This window comes from Cetorhinus maximus, chromosome 16 (assembly GCF_964194155.1).
Source record: "Cetorhinus maximus chromosome 16, sCetMax3.hap1.1, whole genome shotgun sequence".
Taxonomy (NCBI): domain Eukaryota; kingdom Metazoa; phylum Chordata; class Chondrichthyes; order Lamniformes; family Cetorhinidae; genus Cetorhinus; species Cetorhinus maximus.
In genome coordinates this window covers 35,702,241-35,728,299 of record NC_135894.1, presented here as the reverse complement: position 1 = coordinate 35,728,299, position 26,059 = coordinate 35,702,241, and the positions used below count along the sequence as shown (strand labels likewise).

Genomic DNA, 26,059 nt, shown 5'->3' with positions numbered 1-26,059 from the left:
CAAATTGTTGACACACTTACTAGAACACCCAAACCTAGCATAACATGTGGAAAGTGTGGCATTCTGCTTACACCAAGAAAATGCCCAGCTTTCCATCAATTCTGCAAGACATGTGCAGAAAAGGACATTGGCAGAGGCAGTGCACTAGAGCAAAGGCCGATGCAGCCAAAAAGAGCCATACATCGATCCAAATATACCGTACACAATGGATACCTTAAGCAATAAGAATGACCATCGGTAACCCATCAGAAACATATACATGAGGTGATTGACAAACCAGAAAATGATGATGTGCATGATGAGATGAAGAACAGTGAGTACGTTTCACACCAACAACCTTGTGAAAAACATAGATGCCATCTCACTGTCCGAAGTGTTTGCCAAGATTCAAATTATCTGCCCTAAGAAAGTTGGTAGCTACTTGTTATTGGCCAAGATCGACACAGGGGCAAGTGCCAACGTACTACCTCTGCAAATTCTAAAAGACATGTATTCACAGATGTGGAGGGCCACAGCGAAACTTACTGCTGTTGAACTCTCAGCATACATAAGTTCACCAATTCCATGTGCAGGTTCCATAGTCCTGGAGTGCAAGTACAATCAGTCCTTCTGAGTGTCACAAATGTTCTACATCAGGGAGACCAAAGGCCCAATGATTGTAGGTCTATCAGCATGCCGTGACCTCACACTGGTGATAATCCATGGAATCAGTCAGATCTCATACAGCAGATCAACCTTGGAAACTACTCCTATCACCTCAGTTCAGCACCTAACATCAAAATATCTGGAATGTTTTGACAAAATTGGCAGTTTCAAGGGAGCTACAACATTACATTTACAGGAGAATGCAAGTGCATCAATTGATAGGGCTCATTTTGCACAATGCAAATGCCAGCAACTACAAGAAGAGACAGTGAAAGATTCTGCATTAAAGAAACTGAAAAACCGTCATTGAAGGATGGCTGGATTCAAGTCAGCATGTCCAAGAAAACATGAGACCATTTTGGCCTCATCAGGACAAGCTAAGCATCTCCCAGGGAATCATTTTTAAAGGCAGGCGGGTCATCATACCGGAATTTTTGTGACATGATATTCTTCAACAACTTTGTCACTCACACACAGGCATAGATCAGATGAGAAGACTCGCAAGAGAGAGCCTATTGGCAGGGTATGAACAATGACATTGAAATTGCCATCAAGAAGTGCCAAGCATGTCAAGAGCATATGCCAAGTCAGCACAAAGTACCACTCATTCCACATGAAGTTCCTACTCATCCTTGTTCCAAAATCACATCCAACCTCTTTGGTGCCTATGGCACTGACTTCATCATCATCGTTGACTTCTTTACCAAGTTCCCGATTATTTGACAATTGCACACAATGTCAACCATAACTGTTCAGCACACTTTAAGTGCTAATTTCAGTTTATTTACTGTGTCCAGGGAGATTATTACGGATAATGGTCCACAATTTATTGGTAAGCCATTTCAGGAGATGTGTGAGAAGTGGAATATCACACTACTTCTTCTCCTCATTACCCTAGATCTAACAGCCTAGCTGTACGACTGATTCACATGGTGAAATTCCTAATTCTCAAATGTAGACAGACCAAACAAGATCTACGCATTACAATGCTACATCTGAGAGTGACACCTTTAAGTGCAACTATTCCATCACCAGCAGAGCTTATGTTTGGCAGTCCAGTGTATACCAATTTACCTACTCTTACCCATTCTACTCTCTCAGAAATTAGAGAGCAACTTTTAGAACTGCAAGAGAAGATGACCAACGTGCATGATAAGAATGTGGGTAAAGAATTGCCAAGATTACAGTTGGGACAACAAGTTTGCATCCAAGATCCAACAGGAGGTATGTGGCAACCAGCCAAGCTAACAATGACTTGTTCGGAACCAAGGTCCTATGAAATCATAACATAAAAAGGTGCAATGGTGAGACGTAACTGAAGTCAAATCAGATCCATTCCAGCTCCTCGACTACCGTACGGTCTAAGGCAAGATCCCAAAAGCAACCAGGAACAACATCCAAGAATGACAATCCCCAGACCACTGAGCAATTAGAGAAACCTCCAGACAAGGTTACCATCACACGATTTGGGTGTGCCAGCAGATTACCTCTGCGTTTTTGAGACTCATAGATTCATCATAGAGTCATAGAGGTCTACAGCACAGAAAAAGGCCCTTCAGCCCATCAAGTCTGCGCCGGTCAAACAAGTACCTAACTATTCTAATCCCATTTTCCAGTGCTAGGCCCATAGCCTTGTATGCCATGGCATCTCAAGTGCACATCCAAATACTTCTTAAATGTTATGAGGGTTTCTGCCTCTACCACCCTTTCAGGCAGTGAGTTCCAGATTCCCACCACCCTCTGGGTGAAAATATACAGTTTTATACACTTATGTAATGGTAACTAAACATGAACATGTGTTGTAAATGCTTATACTTCTTTAAAAAGGGGGGAAAGTATCTTTAAAAAGAAAGGAGGATGTTGTAATATGCCTTTAAGGGATAGCAGCTGTTACAACCTGTCCCTGGGCGAAGTCCCCCAATTTGTTATGATCCCAGACGATATACCTCAAATTGTTAAGCTCCTGGGTGAGGAGGGATGAACTGGTTTCCCTTCTTCATTCAACCCCCTCAGTTGGTCGCAACAAGGTTAATTTAAGAAGGATCCCTTCCCTCATCGATACCTTTTCCCAGTCCAAATGTATTTATGTTTTAAAAGGAACCAATTTAACCAGGCTTCCTTGAGACAAAGAAGGAGTAAGTTTATTAGTTACTAAAACCCCAAGAAAAAATAATAAAAATGCAGACACATACATACAGATTAGAAATGAGAGATTGAGTCCAAAAATAAAAGTTTTTTTTAAAAAATGAATCAGCCTTTGGCTTGTCCATGAGGAGTAGATGGTAAAATGTTGCAGCCGTGAAATTGGGTAATTCCGGTAGGGCTGACTTTGACAGTTGAGTAGTTGGTTTGGAGACACTTGTTTCTGCAGGTTAGCTGAAGGAATTGTCCGGTTTCCTTTTTGACTGTGGCTTTGCTGACTTGTGACTTGCCTCCAGCAACTGAGAAAGACCTTTTTTACCTGCAAGCTTCAGGGATGGCTAGCTGATGTTCTTCAGCTGTGACCGACACAGCACACACTAGCACACCAGAACTAGCACACCAGAAAAAGCACACACAGACCAGGTTTGCAGCTGCCTTTTTAACCCCTTTTCTTGTGTATTCCTAGAAGGGAAAAACAAACATGTCTTCCACCCAGAATCTGCTCTCTTTCAATGCAGATCATGTCCACATTCTGAGATATAACTCAACAGGAGATGGTTTCTGCTGAGATAGTAATCAGTCTTTATTGTCCCTGCAACCACAGGAGATTAAAGTTCAGTTTTTTGCATTGCATCTCTTCCTTTGAAGTGTCTATGTCTGAAGTAGCCCTTGACTACTTTTCAGTGTGACATTCCATGCTTTCTGGAGTAGTTGGTCAAATGTAGTCCAAATAGGAATTTTGCAGCAAGTGGTTATTTTACATTTTCAGCCAGCTTTTGCTCGTATGTCTTTTTAAAAAAAAACACTTCTTCCTTTAAAAAGTTCAATATGTTTGTAAGTAATTCGAGCTGTGACCTGCTATTATAACATAGCCTACCATCACAAGAAGGGAAGTAAGTCATGTGATCCAGTCTTAGTTTCACTTTTGCCTGTGAGCAGAACACAGCACAGCTCTGATATCCACAAGCGTTTTACCTTTGTATAAATGTTCCCATGTGCCTAATCTCAATAAATGAATGCACAGCGTGTTTACACAATCCCCTATGACTGATTGGTGCCTTTATATCATTATAAAAACACGACAATACCAGTTTTAAGTATACTAAAACCCAAATTTTATGATGGATGTAATTTATTAAACACTTTTATTTAATGCCTATATGCTATACAATCCAATCAAAACTGTGCTAGAGAGCAGTAACGTAAATGTGCTTGATGTTTCTTTGTTGTACAACCCACACTGTAGCACCAAGTTAAAGGTTATCGGCCAATGCAACTCTGCATGGTGCTGAGTTACTTTGTTACTGTGTATCATAACTGGAACACATTGGGCTGTGATTTATATTATTATGCACTGTAAACCATAATCTAAATTTAAGCTATAATATAGCATATTGCACAGTCCTCCACAACAAAACTACAGGGCAGTGCCCTGTTTTATACATCGGTGGTTTCGATGCAGAAACGCTGGCTGAACTTATGCATCAAGGCGACAAATCATTACACTGCGAGAAGCTGAAGATAGCAAAGTTACTTCACTACAAAACAATTCTCCAGTGGTCCAGAATTCCTTACCTCAGAAACCATGTGACCGTGTCTAAGTTTGCTCCCACTGAAGCAGCGGGGGAGCAGGTACTGTGCCCCTCCGCTACATTCACTAACTGGATGGTGATGAATTTAAATGCACGTGGACTAAGTCCGGGCATGATTTTGGCTGAGAATCATTCTGCATACAAACAGGAACGTCAAAGGAGAATCAATATTTCATTTTCTTAAAACTCTTGACAATCCTACTCTACCACTTGAAAGCTTAAGCTTTTTTTTGAATAATCTGGTGACATGGCCGAGAGGTACAAATGCTGGCTGCAAACTGCTGGGATTCTTCATTGTCTGATCATAGCAGTGTTATGGGGTGAGTTTAAAAAGGACCATTTGCCTGATAATGAGAACGTTAATCAAGTGAAGTGTCGCCTTTAACCGTGTACGGATTTATTTTTCTTTATCATTTTCTCTCTAGGCGCCTTGGGAGAGATGAATATATGCAGTACACATAGGGCTGTAATTAGAAGAAACTCAGAATATGTTATAACCACCAAAAGCTGATTATTATCATACAAAAAAGCTTGGCGCTTTCATTTCAGACTTTTAAAAAAATGAAGGTTGGTTGCCAACTCAGATCGGTATATAATATGGCAATGTTTCCATATTTGGTACATTACTGAGATTGATACATTAGCAATGGTTTTATTCAATGTTAATTTCCGTGTCATTGTGCTGTCTTTGAAACCGATCTACTGCAGCAATGTTGGAACAAAGTGTTAGTGCTGGCGAATGTGTAAACTAGCTCCATCTTTGTAGGGATGTTACACAGGAACAGAGTGAACTGACACTACACTAACATTAATATAGCAATACACTGTACGCACTGGGTGATAGCAAGTGATAAGAAGCTGAGATCCTGCAGGAGGTGAGTTGTTAATTTCGTGATCCAACAGAGGTCCGTCTGAGATACACTTCTCCAAGCAGTCGTTTACAGAGCAGCATTACTGGTAATTGCCCAGGAGCTGGTATCCATTCCCATTCTCTCAGTAGGGAGTGTGCTGCATGGGTGGAGAAGGGGAAAGCATAAAAATAAGATTGAAATGGAGGATTTAATTTTTATTATATAATTCTCCCCAAACTATGTGAAATGAGACACAGGACATTACAGTGGCCTTGGGAAACTGTAAGTAGCACAGTATAAAGAGAAATATAAAATACTGAACATAATGCACAAATTATTTGTAGTTGGCACAATAACTCAAAACTGCACTGAACTTACACTCACAGCTGGAGTCTCGAAAATAGAAAGTGAGTTGAAATTGAGCTAGCTTAAAAAATGTTACTGTCAACACAGTTTCCATCACCTTGCACTTCAAATAATATAATGTCCCAATAATAACTGAACACAGAACAGTGTTTGGAGATGGTCTTTACAGGTCTTGTACATTTTTGTGTCCCTACGTAAGGGTCAGGAGAGATGACTGAATTTACGGTCAAAGAGGTAAGTTTTAATGAGTCTTTGAAGGGAGAGTAGACATAGGAAGGTGGGGAATCTCCATTTTAAAAAATCTTCTCAAGGCCCATTTCTTTGAGAAGCTTATGGTCACCTCTACTAAACTCTGCCTTCCAGCAAAGCATTTGTTCTCCTTCCACCAGCTTGTAAAGTGCTTTGGGACATTTATATGATGTATAAATATAAGTTGTTGTATTTACATAAGGAGTTCTAAGTTGCTTGTTGGTGGCCCTATAAGGGTGTTCATCCTACTTTTAAGTCTGTGTCTAAGTGCTTCATGCATGAACAAAGCAATTGTGTGGCAGCGTGAGGTGGAGTGGTGTGACTGTGTTAGAATGTTTGTGGCCTTGATTCTCTGGGTGCATGGCTTTAAACCGATGCCATGTCAGACAGCAGGACTCATGTTCAGCAGGACATACAGCCATCTGGGGAGGAAGCAGCATCTTGGATATGACTGCTGCTATTTCCCAAAGGCTGGATGGCCAAACAAGTTTACCAGCAGGCTGCCTAAGATTAGTCTGCCCGTTGTTTATGTTTGTAAAATCTAACTGTGACTGCTCTTTCCAAATAGTCTCCCAGTCTGCCAAATCTCACAGTGACAGACTCCTTTGACTTGATCCTTAAGGTATCAACGGTACTGATCCTGGAATTCATGAGAGAACATGCTTATGTGACAAAAGTGATGTGTTTTTATTTCAGATTCAGCATGATATTGCCGCCTTTAAATGTATCCTTGTACAGGAGGAGTTAACAAACAGCTTGTCCCCTCACTGCTTTGGGAATTTTGTACAGATGGATCTGAAGATGTTTCTCACTGCATGGCGCTCCACATTTACATCACTTACAGGCATTTACAGAGCAACATTGGCAATTGCACAGGAGCTGGCATGCTCCCATTCTCTCAGCTGGGAGTATGTAAATTCCCACTGCAAGGCTGCTGGACACCCTCTGCCAGTTGTTGCAGGCTGCTCATGGCAGAATCAAATTTTTATTCATTTACGAGACGTAGGCATTGCCGGCTAGGCCAGCATTTATTGCCCATCCCTAATTGCCCTTGAGAAGGTGGTGGTGAGCTGCCCTATTGAACTGCTGCAGTCCTTTTGGTGTAGTGCTGTTAGGGAGGGAGTTCCAGGATTTTGACCCAGCAACAGTGAAGGAATGGTGATATATTTCCAAGTCAGGATGGTGTGTGGCTTGGAGGGAAACTTCCAGATGGTGGTGTTCCCATGCACCTGATGCCCTTGTGCTTCTAGCTGACAGTGGTCATGGGTTTGGAAGGTGCTGTCTAAAGAGGCTTGGTGAAAGTTCCTGCAGTGCATCTCGTAGATGGTACATGCTGCTGCCATTGTGTGTTGATGATGGAGGAAGTGAATGTTTGTGGATAGGGTCTCAATCAAGCGGGCTGCTTTATCCTGGATGGTGTCAAGCTTCTGGAGTGTTGTTGGAGCTGCAGTCATCAAGGCAAATGGCAAGTGTTCCATCACACTCTCGACTTGTGCCTTGTAGATGGTGGACAGGCTTTGTAGAGTCAGGAGGTGAATTACTTGCTGCAGGATTGCTAGCCTCTGATCTGTTCTTGTAGCCACAGTATTTATATGGCAGGTTGTGTTTCATTTCTGGTCAATGGTAACCCCTCAGGATGTTGATATCAGGGAATTCAGTGATGGCAATGCCATTGAATGTCAAGGGACGAAATTTGGATTCTCTCTTGTTGGAGATTGTCATTGCCTGGCACTTGTGTGTTACTTGCCACTTGTCAGCCCAAGCCTGGATATTGTCCAGGTCTTGCTATATTTGGACATGGACTGCTTCGGTATCTGAGGAGTCGCGAATGGTGCTGAACATTGTGCAATCATCTGCGAACATCCCCACGTCTGACCTTAGGATGGAAGGAAGGTCATTGATGAAGCAGCTGAATATGGTTGGGTCTGGGGCACTACCCTGAGGAACTCCTGCAGTGATGTCCTGGAACTGAGATGATTCACCTCCAACAACCACATCCTCCTTTGTGCTAGGTATGACTCCAAAGGTGATATTGCAAATGTTCTTTTCTCCTGTGTTAACTCCTATCTTGGGGGAGGTGGTGGCATAATGGTAATGCCACTGGACCAGTAATTCAGAGGCCCAGGCTAATGCTCTGATGAGACAGGTTCAAATCCCAGCACAGCAGCTAGTTGAATTTAAATTCAATTAATCTGGAATCAACAGCTAATCTCTGTAATGGTGACCATGAAACCATCGCTGATTGTTGTGAAAGCCCATCTGGTTCACTAATGGCCTTTAGGGAAGAAAATCTGCCATCCTTACCTGGTCTGGCCTACATGTGACTCCAGAGCCACAGCAATGTGGTTGACTCTTAAATGTCCTTTGAAATGGTCTAGCAAGCCACTAAGTTGAATCAAACCGCTAAAGAAAAGTTAACAGCTAAAATACAGATACAAAGGTTAAACACAGATAAAGAGAAAAAGATACTTAAAGATAAAGATTTCAAATCAGCCTCTCTGAGGTATCGCTGTGGGCCATTGCTTGAATTCTTTCTTTCAGAAGTGAAAGGGTTGAAACTTAAGGTTCGGTTTAGCAGCTGTAGTTGAAGGGTTGGAGTTTGCCTTTACAGTGGACTGGAGTGAGGCCAGGCTCCTGTTTTCACTTTTACTGTACTGCAGGTGGTGGCTCTTGGTAGCCTGATTTAATACAGCAGTCTGATAACTGTTTCAGGAAACCTTCCTTAGTCTCTTCCTGTTGAGAAGCAGATTCTGTTTCAAAGTGTTTCGCTCATGATGTTCAAGATGGTTCTGCACACCTAACTGGCTGTTCACAGCCAGACTTTATCCAGTTCCAAAACTTAAAATTGCTGCTATCCCAAATTGCTGAAGCTTCCATATTAGTTATTGGGTTAGTCTGGGGGGCATAGTCCCATCCAGTGTCTTTTTAGCCAAGGTAAATAACCTTTTAAAGGTCTCAGTCATTAACTTCCATGGTTTCCATTCTCCCAGGTTTGAGGAGGTAAAAAAGAGCTATTTGCATCTGAAGGGAAGCCACAACGACTTTCTGTTTACCCTGGTGGAAATGCAAATTGAATTTCAAATGTTATCACATATCTGGATATATCTACCTGCAATCTACTTGGAGCCTTCTGAAAGCTTGACCACACTGCAGTGGGAAAGGTCACGTGACTTTTGGCAGCAATTTTTAAGACTTCTGGTGTCCATCTAAAAAGGAAGAGTAGCTTTTTTACAAAATCTATGATATCACAACTACATGGTTGTGACAGGTGGTGGACAATTAAACAACTCACTGCAGCAGGAGGCTCCATAAATATCCCCATCCTCAATGATATGGGAACCCAGCACATCAATGCAAAAAATAAGATTGAAGCATTCGCAACAATCTTCAGCCAGAAGTACTGAGCGGATGATCCATCTTGACGTCCTCCAGAGGTCCCCAGCATCACAGATGCCAGTCTTCAGCCAATTTGATTCACTCCACTTGATATTAAGAAATAGCTGAAGGCATTGGATACTACAAAGTCTATGGGCCCTGACAACATTCCAGCAATAGTACAGAAGACTTGTACTACAGAACTAGCCATGCTCCTAGTCAAGTTGTTTCAGTACAGCTACAACACTGACATCTACCCAATAATGCGGAAGATTGCCCAGGCATGTCTTGTCCACAAAAAGCAGGACATATTAAAGTGATGGAATGGGTGGTCGACAGCGCTATCAAATGGCGCTTATGCGACAATAACCTGCTAACTGATGCTCAGTTTGGGTTCCACCAGGCCATTCAGCACCTGACCGCATTACAGCCTTGGACAAAAGAGCTGAACTCAAGAGGTGATGTGCGAGTGACTGCCCTTAACATCAAGGCATCAAGGAGTCCTAACAAAACTGAAGTCAATGGGAATCAAGGGGAAAACTCTCCAGTAGTTGGAGTCATATCTAGCACAAAGGAAGATGGCTGTGGTTGTTGGAGGTAAATCATCTCAGTCCTAGAACATTGCTGCAAGAGTTCCTCAGGGTAGTGTCCTAGGCCCAACCATCTTCAGCTGCTTCAACAATGACCTTCCTTCCATCATAAGGTCAGAAGTGGGGATGTTCGCTGATGATTGCACAATGCTCAACACCACTCGCAACTCCTCAGATACTAATCCAGCCCATGTCCAAATACAGCAAGACCCGGACAATATCCAGGCCTAGGCTGACAAGTGGAAGTAACATTCATGCCACAGAAGTGCCAGGCAACAGGAGAGAATCTAATCATTGCCCCTTGATATTCAATGGCATTACCATCACTGAATACCCCACTATCAACATCCTGGATGTTACCATTGACCAGAAACTGAACTGGACTAGCCATAAAAATACTGTGTCTACAAGAGCAGGTCAGAGGCTAGCAATCCTGTGGCAAGTAAATCACCTCCTGGCTCTCCAAAGCCTGTCCACCATCTACAAGGCATAGGTCAGGTGTGTGATAGAATACTTCCCATTTGCCTGGATGCTCAGGAAGCTTGTCACCATCCAGGACAAAGCAGCCCACTTGATTTCCACCCCATCCACAAACATTCACTTCTTCCACCACAGACGAACAGTAGCAGCAGTGTGTACCATCTACAAGATGCACTGCAAGAACTCACCAAGCCTCCTTAGGCAGCACGATCCAAACCCATGACCACTATATTCTAGAAGGACAAGGGCAGCAGATGTATGGGAACCCCACCACCTGGAAGTTCCCCTCCAAGCCAAACACCAGCCTGACTTGGAAAAATATCACTGTTCCTTCACTGTCACTGGGTCAAAATCATGAAACTCCCTTCCTAACAGCTCACCATCACCTTCTCAAGGGCAATTAGGGATGGGCAATAAATGCTGGCCTAGCTAGCGGCACCCACATCCTGCTAATGAAAAAAAAATATTTAGACCTCACTTTGTGCCTCCACCACTGATATCCACATCCTCGTCCAATCAATGCTTTCTGAGGAGGACAAGTATATTCTACCTCTCAAAAATCTCCACATAACATAAGTGCAGCTTCTGATTTGGTCTAAAATAAGATGAACCTAAGTGTTGGTAGAATGGATTTCTTGGCCTGGCCTAAGCAACCTGTCAGATGTCCGGCCAGTCCTGGTTAAGCTCTATATTGTTCCAGTGCATGTATTACATTTGGGACTCAATGTTTATTAATGATTATTTTCTCATAAATGAGTTATTTGTTTTCATATTTCTGTTGAAGCTACACTGTATCCAACTGCTATGCAGTGTGAAAGATGCTCTCTCCTTGTATTAGGCATCTTAAATGGGCTTGATTTTAAACTCATGGGCGGGAATGCAAGAGATGACCTGTTCCTGAGCAGTAGCAGAGAGGTTTGGTTGATTTTAATGGCTGGGCCTCGTTAACATGCGCATGCTGATGTTTGGATCAAAAAGGCTGATGTCAGCAGGAACTGGCTGGTCTGGCCATTAAAATCAGGCATTAGGAAGCTACTGACAGAGGCCCCAGGGAATAGACCCTGCACGAACATAAGAACATAAAATAGGTGCAGGGATAAGCCATTTAGATCTATGAGCCTGCTCTGCCATTAGATCATGGCTGATCTTCTACCTAAGCTACACCTCCCCCCCCCCCACCCCAACCACTGTCCCCGTATTCCTTACACTCCCTTCATATCTTAAAATCTATCAATCTCTGACTTGAATATACTTAATGAAAGAGCATCTATAGCTGTCTGGGGTAAAAAATTCCGAAGGTTCACAGCCACTTGAGTGAAGGGATTTCTCTGCATTTAAGTGATAAATGGCTGTCCCCTTAGTTCTAGATTTCCTAGCCAATGGTAACATCAACCTCTCTGCATCTATTCTGTCTACCCCTTAGGAATTTTATATGTTTCAATCAGATCACCTCTCATTTTTCTAAATTCTCAGGAGTATAGGCCTAGTTTACTCAATCTCTCCTCATAGCACAACCCCCTCATTCCAGACTCTAACCTAGTGAATGTTCCTTCCACTCCCTCTAAGTACATCCTTCCTTAAGATAGGAGACCAAAGCTGCAGTCACAATAAGGCCCTATGCAATTGTAGTAAGACTTCTTCACTACCCCCAATCTCTTTGTAATAAAGACTAATAAATATGCCATTTGCTTTCCTAATTGTTTGCTATACATGCATGTTAACTTGCTGTGATTCATGTACAAGAAAACCCAGATTCCTCTGATTACCAACATTTCCCAATCTCTCACCACTTGAACATATTCTGCTTTTCTATTTTTCCTAACAAAGTGGATAATTTTACGTTTCTCCATATTACTTCCCATTTGCCCTGTACAAGGCAAGTGCTCAGGGAGGGGATTCCTAGTCTGGTGTGAGGTGGGGTGGAGGGGGTGGCGTTTGAGAAGCCTGTGGCAGTTGAGGCCAAGGTTTCCTGGTGGGGAAATCTTAAAAAATAAACTTAACCTTATTGAGCCCGTCTGTCTGTGAACCTTTTAAATTTTATACCTTATCTGCCCTTGACTGTTGTTCCTGATAAGTAGTGCCATTGTGCAGAAGCCATCACTGCTGCCTTGCTCAGGCCTCATGTTATAATGTCAGATAGGGCCCCAATGGTATCTTTGGAGATTGGTTTGCATATTTAAAGTTGAGCCCACCATTATTTCTGACTATTGACTATTCTAGTCAAAGAGGTGCTGACTCACTAATGGCTCACCTTTGGGTCATTAGGTTACATCGCTACCAAGGTTTGCTGCCTTCATGATGGGAGCTAAAGGGGTTAAATTATGAAGACAGATTACTTAAACTAAACTTGTACCCCCTTGAATACAGAAGATTAACGAGTGGTATAATTGAAGGATTTAAGTTAAAGGAGTTGTTAGGATAGAAGAGAGAAACTATTTCTTCTGATTGGCAAGATGGCATAAGCTTAAAAGTAGAATCATTCATGGCTAATGTCAGAACATGCTTCTTTACTGAAAGTCTGGAACCACCTCCTCAAAAACCTGTTGAGGCTAGATCAATGGAATATTAGAAAACAGAGATTGCTAGATTTTTGTTAGGCATGGACATTAAGGGTTATGGAATCAAGGTGGGTAGCTGCAGTTCAGGTACAGATCTGCCAAGATCTCATTAAATGGCAGAACAGACTTGAGCAGCCTACTTGTGTTCCTATGTTCCTAGCAAGTGACACTGAGTTTTAAATGCTGTATTCCTCAACTAGAACGACAGTAAAGAAGGTTTCAAAGAAATTTGGCAAAACCCAGGTCACTAAAGAAGTGATTTGAATGTTAACAGTGTTCTTCATTATACATCATGATACAAAGAGATTTTTTTGGGGGGCAGGGGGTTTACTAACAGGATTAGAACCATTCTGCCGCTATAAGCCTAGCTGACATATATCATAAGCCTCAAGATAAAAAGTGGCTGAAGCTGTCAGTTCAAAGCTGCGCCACATAAAGAGAAGGAATCTGCAATTATTAATGAATGCACACATAAGCAGAAGAAATCTGCTGCAGGAAACAGCTATGTTGGACATATATGAAAGCAGAATGTAATTATAAAATTACAGAATGGCAGTTAAGTATTTCCTTCTTATGTAGTTTGCGCTTAGATATGGAACTTTGTGAAAATTTGCACATTAGTGAATCAAAGTGACAGACATTCCTGACTATATACAAAGTTCACTCTTTATGTCAATAATAGATATTATAGCAGGAGTTGCCTAAGTTATGTGGGCCACATAGATGCATACCATGAAACGTAGGAGGCCACATATATCTTAAATAGGTACATGTAGATAAATATAACTATTTAATAACAATATTTGTACTAACTTGGAAATATCTGAACTTGCTGATGCTAACTGTTTGGTGTTCTGATTTGGGATTTATCCATCAATGAGATAACAGCATTAAGAAGTTTTCTTTCCAAACCTCCAGACCCACAAAATCCAAACAAGGTTAACTCACAAATTGAAAATACAAATGTAAATAGGATTGAATTACATTGGTTTTGAAGACACATTGTTCTGTAGTTTGCAAATCTCTGCCCTATAATTACTTTGCTGTAAGACTACTTGATGCAGATCAAGGTTCCAGACAATGCCAGGACACAGACAGAAGCAAGTTTTCGCCAGTATCAGGAGAAATCCTTGCACCCCTGGGATTTATTGGATCTGTATTACTCACCACTGTTTATCGTTGTTACCCCTTTGAAGCTAACAGTATAGCATGGCAACATCAGGATTTAGTGCATACACACATTGATGCAGAATCCTGATGTTGTGGTCTGTCACTCACTCTGCCACAGACTGAATTGTGGATACTACTGCCACTCCATGCCCCTACCTTACCTACCATTTACAGCAATCAGTGAAATCAGTTAATGTGGCGAGAACTTCCCCTTTCTGCTCTCACTGGGCTGTTAGATATAGGAGTAAAAGTTAATCCTTAATTGTTTAATAAGGTGTAGCTGGGTTTTAATGGCAATCTTAGTAACTATTGCTGCAGAACAGATCTGGCCCTGAAAAGATTATTTGCTATCTGTGGAGTGTTGTCAAATGTCTTCATTATGATTAAATAGATTTTTTAAAACTAAATGTATTATATTTTTAAGTATTAAAGTTTTTTCATGACATTTCAACTTCTACTTCCACCCTATGTGTGTGTAGCAATCTGAATCTTGCTCCATGAAACACTTTTAAAAATGTTTGATTTAATTTGATTTTAGTGCTTTTCAATTCCTGGTTGTCTGCCTATAAGAATTCTTAAATGTGATTGGTTGCTTGGGCAGCTCAATGACATCATTGTACCTCCACACTGGGAATCTCCATTAAAGAATGCTACAATCTGCTGCATGGTGAGAAAGGTAACATTCTCACCATAAAGCTCACTAGATCTCTTAGCAAGGCTTTCTTAGAGCTCAGTGGTAGGCATCCTTGCTTCACTATTGACTGTAAAATCTGATAAAGGGATGGTAAGTCAACTCAGAATACAAAAGCACACATGATGCTTTCTGTATCAATGACATTGCTACAATTACAAATACTTTGCATTATGTAGGCTTATTTTTCCAGCCTCAGTAGATATAGGCAATGTCCCATCATCGCAGGATACCGAGAATGAGTAGCCAAATGCATTCAAAGAACCAGTAAAGCCAAAAGTAGTCTTCACAGCCAACTTCCCTTCGTCCCAGCAACTCACATTCTCAGCAACAGCACAGTCAGTATAGCATGGCTAAGGGATGCATTCAGTGCAGGCTTCAAAGGGATTGGCAAACTGTTTGCTCATGTCCATGTTCCCTGTGTTGCCTAAGGATGGAAAGCTCAGTGCAGCTCCCTGGAAATGAATGAGCACGAATAAGATACTCATTTTCACAGAAACCAGTTTGGGTGCACAACTAGATCCTTTACAAGAGTGTATGATCTAGACGTCCACAAAAGTAGACTAACCAGCTGTGGAGCACGGCTTCTCCCAGATACCTGCTTACATGTTGCATATGGCATCATTACCCTGAGAGCATAGTTACAACATGTGTCACCTTAGCTTAGAGTGTCATCCATGGCTCAGTTTGTTGTATTCACACTTGTGAATCACAAGTACTGAGGGAGTGATGCACTTTTGGAGTTGTTGCCTTTCAGATAAGATATTAAACCGAGGCCCCATCTGCCTGCTTGGGCGGGTGTAAAAGATCCCATGGCACTTTTTTTGAAGAAGGTCAGCAGAGTTATCCCGGTGTCCTGGCCAATATTTATCTCTCAGAGATAATCTGGTCATGATCCCATTGCTGTTTGTGGGAGTTTACTGAGTGCATGTTGACTGCTGCATTTCCTACATTACAACAGTGACTACAGTTCAGGAGTACTTCACCTGCTGCAAAGTGCTTTAAGGTGTCCAGTGGTTATGATAAGTGCTATATAAGAGCAAATCTTTTTTCTTTTTTTAAGCCTCTACAACACAGTTGATGTGCCAAGTGCAAGAAGCAGTTAAGGTCAATTTTGATTCTTGTGGGGACTTCTATCACCATCATTTCCTCTCTAGTCACTTGCATAAGATTGGAACACTGGTTTCAGAGGTGAGATAGATTGATGCAATATCTTTGCAGGATAGCAAAGAGATAGTATGCTACATGGAAAGTCAAGTACCAACTGAAACTAGTTTAATCTGGTTTTGGCTATATATATATATATATATATATATATATACATACATATATATATATATATATATATATATATACAAACATACACAAATAGCTCTAAGAGGGTGCTGTTACACTATTACAATTGAGACATGTTTTTCCTATAACAGCAGGATGGCCAGCTTTTTACAGGCAACTAGGATCAATGAAATTCTACAGGAATATTGCTGTTAACTGTTAAAAATCACATGGCAACCACAGCTCCAGTGAATAACAGGAGCTTGCCTGTAAGCTGCCGGGCAGTATCAGCAGTAGCATAAGAAAAGCATAAAGGACAGTCATCATTGCTCCTGATGTATTTCACAGTAACAATGTTTGAGACCAACTGAAGAATGTTTCAGTGATCCATTTAAGTTGCTGGGTGTCAATCAATAATACTTCATTATCAGCATTCACATGCTCAGGTCCCTCTTTATCTTTCTCATCGTCTGGAGGCTGCACTTCATTGGTGTTCTTGCATGTTGATGCCTCTCTCAATTGTAATATTATGAGAAACATACAAATACTATCTTGGACACTTTCCATGGTGCTCTATAATATGCCTACCACCCTCCTCTTTCTGTGACCTAGGCAATTCAGTTGTTGCTTCAAAACTCCAAATCACTGCTCAGTGAGCACTCTTGTTTTGGCAAGGGCCCCATTGTATTGCTGCTCAGCCTTGTTGGTTGACATGGCAACTGGTGTAATCAGCAACGGTCAAAGAGGATAGCTGGAATTCCCCAGAAGCCATCCATCCAGCTTGCTGTTACCAGGGAACAGATCCAGTGTTGACATTGTCACAAATGAAGAGTTAAAGCAGCCTCTGAAACCTGGCATTAACAAAGAGCATGCTTAACTTGACCTGATGCACTATCGGTACTCTAATATCCTTTTTGCAGATTTATATGGCATGGCTTAAGGTGATGGAGCCCAAATTGCAAAGATTTGCTGTCTGGATATCTGCTCCTGTGGCTTCACGCCAAAGTCCACAGAGCCGGTTTTGTGTCATATAGGAGGTTAGATGACCTTTGCTGCAATAGGAAAAGGTCACTCTTATCCAATCCCCTGTGACTGCTCAAAATGTCCCTGAAAAATAGCATTACAGGACTGTGGTTACTTAGAGAGGCACAGGCAGATCTGCACTGACTGAATTGCCCATTCAGCTTGCATTACAAAACAGAACAACTGAAAGAGCATGGATAGTTTATTCTGAGACAGTAGATGTGCTCCTGTGGTGTCCAATGCCAGAGACTTTCAGGGTGCTATGTGGTCTGCACACCCTTTCAGCCCTCTGCTTTCTGCACCCATGCACTCAATACAAACAGATTTCAGCAATGGTGCTCATGCTGTAAACTGTGCAGAAATGTTATCCTGGAATTATTTTAACTCCTTGCAAAATAAGCATTAGAGAATAAGTAGAATACTTCACTACGGATCATGGAAAGGCAACACTTTACTGTCGATCAGGGGAGTCGGGGGAGACAACACTTTACTACAGAATGGCGGGGGGGAACAATACTTTACTGCAGATCGGGGGGACAGTACTTTACTGCAGATCGGGGGACAGTACTTTACTGCAGATAGGGGGGTGGGGTGCAATACTTTACTACAGATTGGGGTGGGGGACCAATACTTTACTACAGATTGGGGCGGGGGGAAAACACTTTACTACAGATTGGGGGAAAACACTTTACCACAGATCGGAGTGGGGGGTCAACACTTTACTACAGGGAAAGGCCACACTTTACTACAGATCAGAGGAGGCCAGCACTTCACTACATATCAGGGGAGGACAACATTTTGCTGCCAATCAGGGTGAGGAAATAACTGTGCTACAAAGGAATTAAATATAACACTAGCAATAAAAAAAGGCCATCAGAAAATTTGGCTCCAATTTGGAAGAGAGAGAAAGTGACTCTGCTTGCATTGGGCACTTCTGACTCAATTTTCTTTTATTCTTTTATCACCAGCTGTGTGTGTGTTAAATCGAAAATGTAACAAAGAACTTAACCCCAGGAGAGGTGGGGAAAACATATTATGGTGCATTACCTTTCCCCTTGTTCCACATTTTATGGTCTATTATTCCTGTTTAACTGCTGTTGTACAATAGTCTCTAGTGAAATCCTTTAATAATCAAATATCAGAGTTCCTGAGGTAATGCAACGTTTTATATACTGAAATCATGTGTGAATATTTAATTAATGATGTGCCACTTTGTCCAGATAAACATTAAAAATGGCAGATCACTAAAGGTTCCTTTAGTCCAGAGCCTCTCAATTTTGTCAAAAGGGTGATTTTAATCCAGTTCACTCAGTATTAACAGGGTGGCTGGTTAAAATTATTGCAGAGTATATCCTGCGCCATTCTCACTGTGTTCTCTAACCCTAACTCTATGGTGTTGGTCATCTTTTAACTGTGCATTTATTTAGTTTGCTGAAGTGCTTGCCAGATCATAGAATCGTGGAATGGTACAGCACAGAAGAAGGCCATTCAGCCCACCATGCCTGTGCCAGTGGTTGGGCCTCAGGAATGCATGCAAATAAGGGGTCCAGTGATGTAATTAGCACCCCAATGCTATATTAACGCGACTTTACAGAAGCCCTGTCCAGCACCTAACCCTCGGGGAAAATTTAGTGGGATTGGTTCCTCAGAGCCAGTGATGCACTATTTAACAGGGCACTCACCTGCAGATAAATGGATCACAGAATTTAAATGTCATTCAGATTGCAAGGTGGGTTTCCAATTTTCGGAGTGCTTTTCTCACATTGTTTTGTGTTATAAATACAATCAACACCAAGAGTCTATTAGAAGACAGCAGCTGAGAGAGAGGTGCTTAGAGGAGACCAAATGAAGTTAGTCACCAGCCATGGACATCTCAAGGATTACAACATGACATTACAACGACAGCAACCTTGCTGAGGTCCCGAGGGGAGCACCTCATAAAAGTAGTAATTGCCTTCCATTTATTTCTCACCAAAATGTTAACCCAAATGTCTTTCTTACACAGGATGGATAGGCCAAAGGTCACTTTCTAGCAACTATCTGTAGAGCAGTGCATCAGAAGGCTGCAGTTTTCCAAGCAGACCTTTGAAATCTCTTGTTACAGGACATGCTACCTGCTCGATCAGAGGGCCGTGGAGTGGGGGAAGGGGGGGTTGGTGGTGGGGAGGGTGAAGGAGGTGGCTTCATACTTTGCCAGCAGCTGTCATAATCACCATAATCCTCAACTTCTTTTCCGCTGGTTCCTTCCCGTCTGCAACAGAGAGGACGTGTCCTGCATCTCCCAGTCTGCAGTCCACTCCTGGAGTAAGCAGGTCACCAATGCCTTGCTTGCTTAGGCTAGGCAGCATATCAGCTTCCTTGACTTCAGCAATCAACATGAGCATGCTCGAGGATTTGCAGCAGTGGCCAGGATTTCTTCACTTCCAGGGTTTCAGTGACTGCACGCATGTTGCTGTCTGGGCATCAGAACACCAGCCAGAAGCCTTAGTGACCTGCTTATTTCTCTGACCTGAAATCAAAGTGTTACTAGTCCTTGTTACATCCTTCATAACTCCCACATTTCTGCACTAAGGAACATTGAAACCATTTAGGCAACTCCTATATCACTGACATTCTGACAATACAGACTCAGAAGCTGCTATGAAATCACGCGGCAGAACAAAGTGCCGAATGTGCTGATGGTGATAGATTTAATTTCTAACACAACATTTCTCTTCCATTCACTGTTTATCATGTGAAAATCCAATTAGTGACAAATCCAACGAGAGGAGATACAATTCTAGACCTAGACTTGGGGAATGAAGAAGGGCAAGTGGGTGAACTGACAGTTGGCAACCATATCGGGGACAGTGATCACAATTCAGTTAGATTTAACATTACCATGGAAAAGGACAGAGATAAGGCAGGAGTAAAAGTCTTGAACTGGGGGAAGGCAAATTTTGCAGAAATGAGAAGGGACTTGGCTGAGGTGGACTGGACAGCACTGCTGGAGGATTAAACAGTGGAAAAGCAGTGGGAAGCACTAAAAAGCGAAATCCTAATTGTACAAAGTAGACATGTCCCCTACAAAAATAAGAGTGGTACTGCCAAATCTAGACCTCCCTGGTTGTCTAGAAGAATACAGGGGAAGATCAAACAGAAAAAGAAAGTGTACGATAGGCATAAAAAACTAAGCACTGCAGATAGCCTAGACGAATATAGGAAGTGCAGGGACGAAGTAAAAAAGGAAATAGGGAAATCAAAGAGAGGGCATGAAAAAAGATTAGCAAGTAAAGTTAAAGATAACCCAAAGATGTTTGACCAATACATTAATGCTAAAAGGTTAGTTAAGGAAAAAGTGGGACCTATCAGAGATGAAGATGGAAACTTGTGTGTAGATGCAGAGGCTGTGGGAAGAGTTTTGAATTAATATTTTGTCTCCGCGTATACAAAGGAAAGAGAGGATGTAGATATAGTATTCCAGGAGGAACACTGCGAGATATTGGACGGGATAGTCATAAAGAGAGAGGAAGTACTCAAAAGGGTTGAAATCCTTGAAAGTTGATAAGTCACCAGGGCCAGATGGATTGTTTCCGAGGCTGCTGAAGGAAGTCAGGGAGGAGATAGTAGATGCTCTGAGGATGATTTTCCAATCTTCACTAGATACAGGGGAGGTACCGGAGGACTGGAGAAATGAAAACGTAGTTCCATTGTTTAAAAAGGGATCAAAAGAAAAAAAAAGAAAAAAAAAACAATTATTGGTCAGTTAGTCTTACATCGTTAGTGAGCAAATTAGTAGAATCAGTCCTGAGAGATAGGATTAACTGTCATGTGGAAAGGCATGGACTAGTCAGGGATGGTCAGCATGGATTTGTTCAAGGAAGGTCTTGCCTCATAAATTTGATTGAATTCTTTGAGGAAGTGACAAGAAGGGTTGATGAAGGTAGTGCAGTGGATGTTGTGTACATGGATTTTAGCAAGGCATTTGACAAGGTCCCACATGGCAGACTGGTCGGGAAAGTAGAAGCCCATGGGATTCAGGGTAATGTGGCAAACTGGATAAAAGGTTGGCTTTGTAACAGGAAACAAAGGATAATGGTTGATGGATGCCCTTGCGAATGGAAAGTTGTCTCAAGTGGTGTTCCACAGGGCTCGGTGCTGGGACCCTTGCTGTTTGTGTAATACATTAACGATTTGGACGTGAACGTGGGGGGCATGATTGGGAAATTTGCAGATGACACAAAGATTGGCCGAGTAGTGGATAGTGTAGAGGATAGCCATAATCTCCAAAACGATATAGATGGGTTGGTGGAGTGGGCGGTAAAGTGGCAAATGGATTTTAACATAGAGAAGTGTGAGGTCATACATTTGGGGAGGTCAAACAGTTACAGGGATTACACAATAAATGGGAATATACTAAGAGGGGTAGATGAAGTGAGAGATCTTGGTGTACAAGTACACAGGTCCCGGAAGGCAGCAGTTCAAGTAGACAAGGGTGTAAAGAAGGCACATGGAATGCTCTCCTTCATTGGCAGAGGTGTAGAATATAAAAGTAAGTATGTAATGTTGGAATTGTATGAAACACTGGTGAGGCCACAACTGGAGTATTGTGTGCAGTTCTGGTCACCACATTACAGGAAGGACGTAATAGCTCTGGAGAGAGTGCAGAGGAGGTTTATAAGAATGTTGCCAGGGTTAGAAAAGTATAGCTACGAGGAGAGATTGGATAGGTTGGGGTTATTTTCCTTAGAACAAAGAGGACTGAGAGGTGACTTGATTGAGGTGTACAAAATTATGAGGGGAATAGATAGAGTGGACAGGATAAAATTGTTTCCCTTGGTGGAGAATACTAGAACCAGGAGACATAGGTTCAAGATAAGTGGCAGAAGGTGTAGGGGGGACATGAAGAAGAAATTTTTTACGCAGAGGGTAGTGGGTGTCTGGAATTTGCTGCCCAAGTTGGTGGTAGAGGCAGAAACTCTAAACTCTTTTAAAAAGTACCTGGATCTGCACCTTAAGTGCTGTAAGCTGCAGGGCTATGGGCCGGGTGCAGGAAGGTGGGATTAGAAAGGGCACCTGGGTGTCCTCAGGCTGGCATGGACAAGATGGGCCAAATGGCCTCCTTCTGTGCTGTAACTTTTCTATGGTTCTATGGTAAAATAAGTTACTTCTCTAATTTACCCCATAATCGCTACTCATTATTATTGATGAATTTTGCATTCATCAATACAAGGGATCTTGAATGGGGAATGCAACATTTTCCCAATTTGCCATTGTCAAGTACTTCCAGGACAGGTGTAATGTAAGTTAGAAGGAAGATAGAGCTCCACTGCACCTAACAACATGGTTTAATCGTAACCTCAGAACAGAACTCCCTCCTGGCTCTACTATTTCTATCATCCGCAACCATTACTCCTTCTTAACTTGATGGATGTGATTGATAATTGTAGAATGTTTTATGCGTAGTCTCGTGCTGTATGGGGGGGTCTTCAAATTTCTTTCATTTACATTCTGGCAATTGGCAGGGAGAGAAAACTGTCATCCAGTATTCCCACCAACAGGGCTCAAACTCAGGGCCCCAAACATAATGCATTTGTCTCATGAGAAATGAATGTAGTTTTAACCGTCCTTCACTGAATCGTTTTAAAATAACTATGGCTCAGCTGATTGCCAAGTGAGTGAGCTGAGTGTAGTCCCACATCACTGCCAGCTACAAGTTGAGCTGAATCCATGTACAGTATATGCAAGCCTGATATCAGCAAATTACTTGTACTGTATTTGTTCCAGCTTCTGCCTGTTGTAGGGATCTTTAATAATACACTAATACTTTGTCAATACCAACCTATTACACATCACAAGATTCAACTGCGATTAAAGTCGCCTAAAATGTCTGAAGTAACTCTCCCAGTCTGATCTATTTAGGTCAAATTAAATTTAAAAAGTAACATTGATTATCTGATTGTTTTAAAAGGCCTGCAGGCATATTTAGGAGAGTGTGCTGGCTGGTTTCAACCACTGTGAGTGGGGGAGGGGGCTGAATGGCAGAATGTAATATAGACTACAAATGAACAGATGTCTCAGTATTTTCACTCAGGCCCCAAACTGTGTCTGTAACAAAAGTCAATTTACCAACTGCACAAAATTCTTTCTGTATTGAAAGAAACAGAAAAGCCTGTACCAACACAGCTGTGATTCTTCATAGTAATCGTCATTTAAAGCAGCATTACTTTAAATGTTACTGATATTTACATTCTTTTGGGGCTGTAAGCATGAAGTTCTGAAATGCAAACAAATTTCAGAGCAATAAAAAGGTTGGTACTACTGATCAAATTGGAGTTCTTTTTTAAAAAGTTTTAAGGTCGCAGATTTTGCAGCAGCATGTGTACTCTGTGGTAATTCACCTATGTGACCATTCTTTGTATGTGTTCTAAGGCATGCGGAACACCACAGTTAAATCCAGCCCTGTCTTCAGATTAATTCTGATATGTGCATTTTCCACCAGGGCAGGGCAGAGATCAGGAAACAGGTAACCTGATTTTTTGCCCCTTCCATAGCCCAGGGCATAGATTATGCTGTCCTCAGCTCAACAACTTAGATCAGCTGACTCAACATAGACTAAATATGGAACATGTGATTCTGTATGACCTAAGCTACTTTTGTATTGTGTTCTGAGGGGTTCAGAGTGCTGGCAACCAGCGGCAACCCAGAAAGGACATGAAGGATTCACTAATGTCTGCTTTCAGGAAGACCGAATAAGAAAATAAATGCTATAAAAGCAGAAAATGTTGGCAAAACTCAGTGGTTCCCAATCCTACTGGTGTCTGTCATTCGCACAGCTATACAATCTTAGGGGAGACAGCCAAATAACAGGCTGCCTCCACATTTTTCATCCAATTAAGGACAGAGGCAGGTTCCTGAAGCGAGAGACTCAATCAGAGGGCACTCAGCATTGGATGGTCGGCAGCCCCACTGGGTGAGGTGAATGCTGCTAAGGCAGGTGGGAGAGTGAGAGGGCGCTCAAGGTGGAGGTGCCTTTGGAAGCACATTTTAAAAATAAGGAAGACCCACAGCTCTTGGGTCCAGCAGTATGGAAGGGGAACCCCTCAACTTGAATGCCTTTGGCCCAGGCTGCGGCCTGCTAGTTCTTGTGAACCAGTAAGAGGAGGCACTGATGCTGCCTCCAAGTTGCTGCTGGCCTCTGGAATCAGCATGTGGCTGGTCTGACGCTGGAAAAGTACTGTTGGTGTCCCTAAATGGGGCTTAATTGGCCCAGTTGGCTACTTGCCACTTCTGGGCGGCTATCCTCTACCGCTTTGAGTCCACCTCTGGTAAAAGCACATGGAGGCGGGAATGCTTTGGGAGCTGACCTACTGCACAACGTTTGAAATTTCCCCATGCCCCTGCCCCCAAAGCTGCATCTGCGGAGCTGGTAACATTCTGCACAAAGATCTTTGACTTGTCAAAAATCTACCAAAGGAAACTGAGTTTACAGAACTGAGAAAACCAAACTTTGTTTCTTTAACACCCTTCAAGTTTAGAATCTCTTGAACTGTAGTTTTTTGCAGTCACTCAGCTACATATCGTTGGTAGATGCAACAAATCTCTCAAAATCTATCATTGCACATGAGGTTTAATGTTGCACCTTTCAGGAAATATATCATTGAGTATATTTAAGGCTGAGAAAGTCAGATTTTTGGTCTCTCAGTGAATCATGAGATATGGGAAGCAGGGGGAAAGTGGAGTTGAAGCCCATGATCATATTGAATGGCAGGGCAGGCTCAACACACCGTATGGTCTTCTCCTGCTCCAATTTCTTATCATCTTAAAGCTCAACCATTCAGCTGATGAGCATGCTCTCAGCTTAAAGTTGTTTAAAGCTACATTAATCTATAGTTGTCACAAATATTTTATCCTAATATTTATGTTTGAATGAAAAAATATTACTTATTAAAAATTTACTTTCTAGTGCTATGATTGTGTGAAGATATTGAATTTTTTATCGTCAAGGAAACAGAAATGATTGGGGTTAGAGCAAATCAGTGATAGCCTGTTACCGTTTTCAGTGCAGTTACCAAGTTTATTAAAACAAGTTTGGATAAGTATGGAAATTGTGGATTCACCTGGATCTTAAGTTTATTCACTGACGATCTACCCTCTGGAGAGTGAGCAGAGGAGGTTTACAAGAATGTTGCCAGGGTTAGAAAAGTGTAGCTATGAGGAGAGATTGGATAGTTTGGGGTTATTTTCCTTAGAGCAAAGAAGGCTGAGAGGCGACTTGACTGAGGTATACAAAATTATGAGGGGAATAAGAGGATAAAATTGTTTCCCTTGGTGGAGAATACTAGAACCAGGAGACATAGGTTCAAGATAAGTGGCAGAAGGTGTAGGGGGGACATGAAGAAGAAATTTTTTACGCAGAGGGTAGTGGGTGTCTAGAATTCGCTGCCCAAGTTGGTGGTAGAGGCAGAAACTCTAAACTCTTTTAAGAAGTACCTGGATCTGCACCTAAAGTGCTGTAAGCTGCAGGGCTATGGGCCAGATGCAGAAAGGTGGGATTACAAAGGGCACCTGGGTGTCCTCGGGCTGGCATGGACAAGATGGGCCGAATGGCCTCCTTCTGTGCTGTAACTTTTCTATGGTTCTAAGTAAAGTGGCTGCAAGGAAATAATTCTATTTCAATTACATTTCAATTTGACCATGAGGGGGCAGCATAGATCCAAAACTTCTTCACGACTGCACAGCTGAATCCATTTACACATGCACAGTTAACTTGCCAACAACTGTTTTACTGATATCAGCATTTCTTTATTTCCCAATTTTTCCCTTCTTGCTCTTGTACGTTGCCTATGTTGCCTTTCTTCCTGTGATCCCAGAAATTGAGTGTTTGAAACCTTGTCTCCATAGTGTGCATCAAAACCACGCCTAAATGTTCTGAGTGTGTCATCACACTTTCATGGGTTACTGAAGAGCAAACCAAGATGGAAATGTGAGCAGATTTTTTCTGTCCCAAGCTCTGTGACACTGAATCCAATTGTACCACTGTCACTGCAGCTCCTTAAAATACTCCCAAACA

General features: G+C 42.0%; 1 protein-coding gene across 1 annotated transcript in view; it reads left to right on the top strand.

Annotated features, from left to right (window-relative positions):
• Positions 1–4,406: 4,406 nt before the first annotated feature.
• LOC144691514 (prostaglandin F2 receptor negative regulator-like) overlaps positions 4,407–26,059 on the top strand; it is a 116,174-nt gene continuing 94,521 nt past the window's right edge. The window contains exon 1 of the mRNA XM_078559659.1: positions 4,407–4,699. Coding sequence (XP_078415785.1) covers positions 4,627–4,699 — 73 coding nt within the window. The 5' untranslated portion in view covers positions 4,407–4,626. The remainder of the gene's footprint in view (positions 4,700–26,059) is intronic.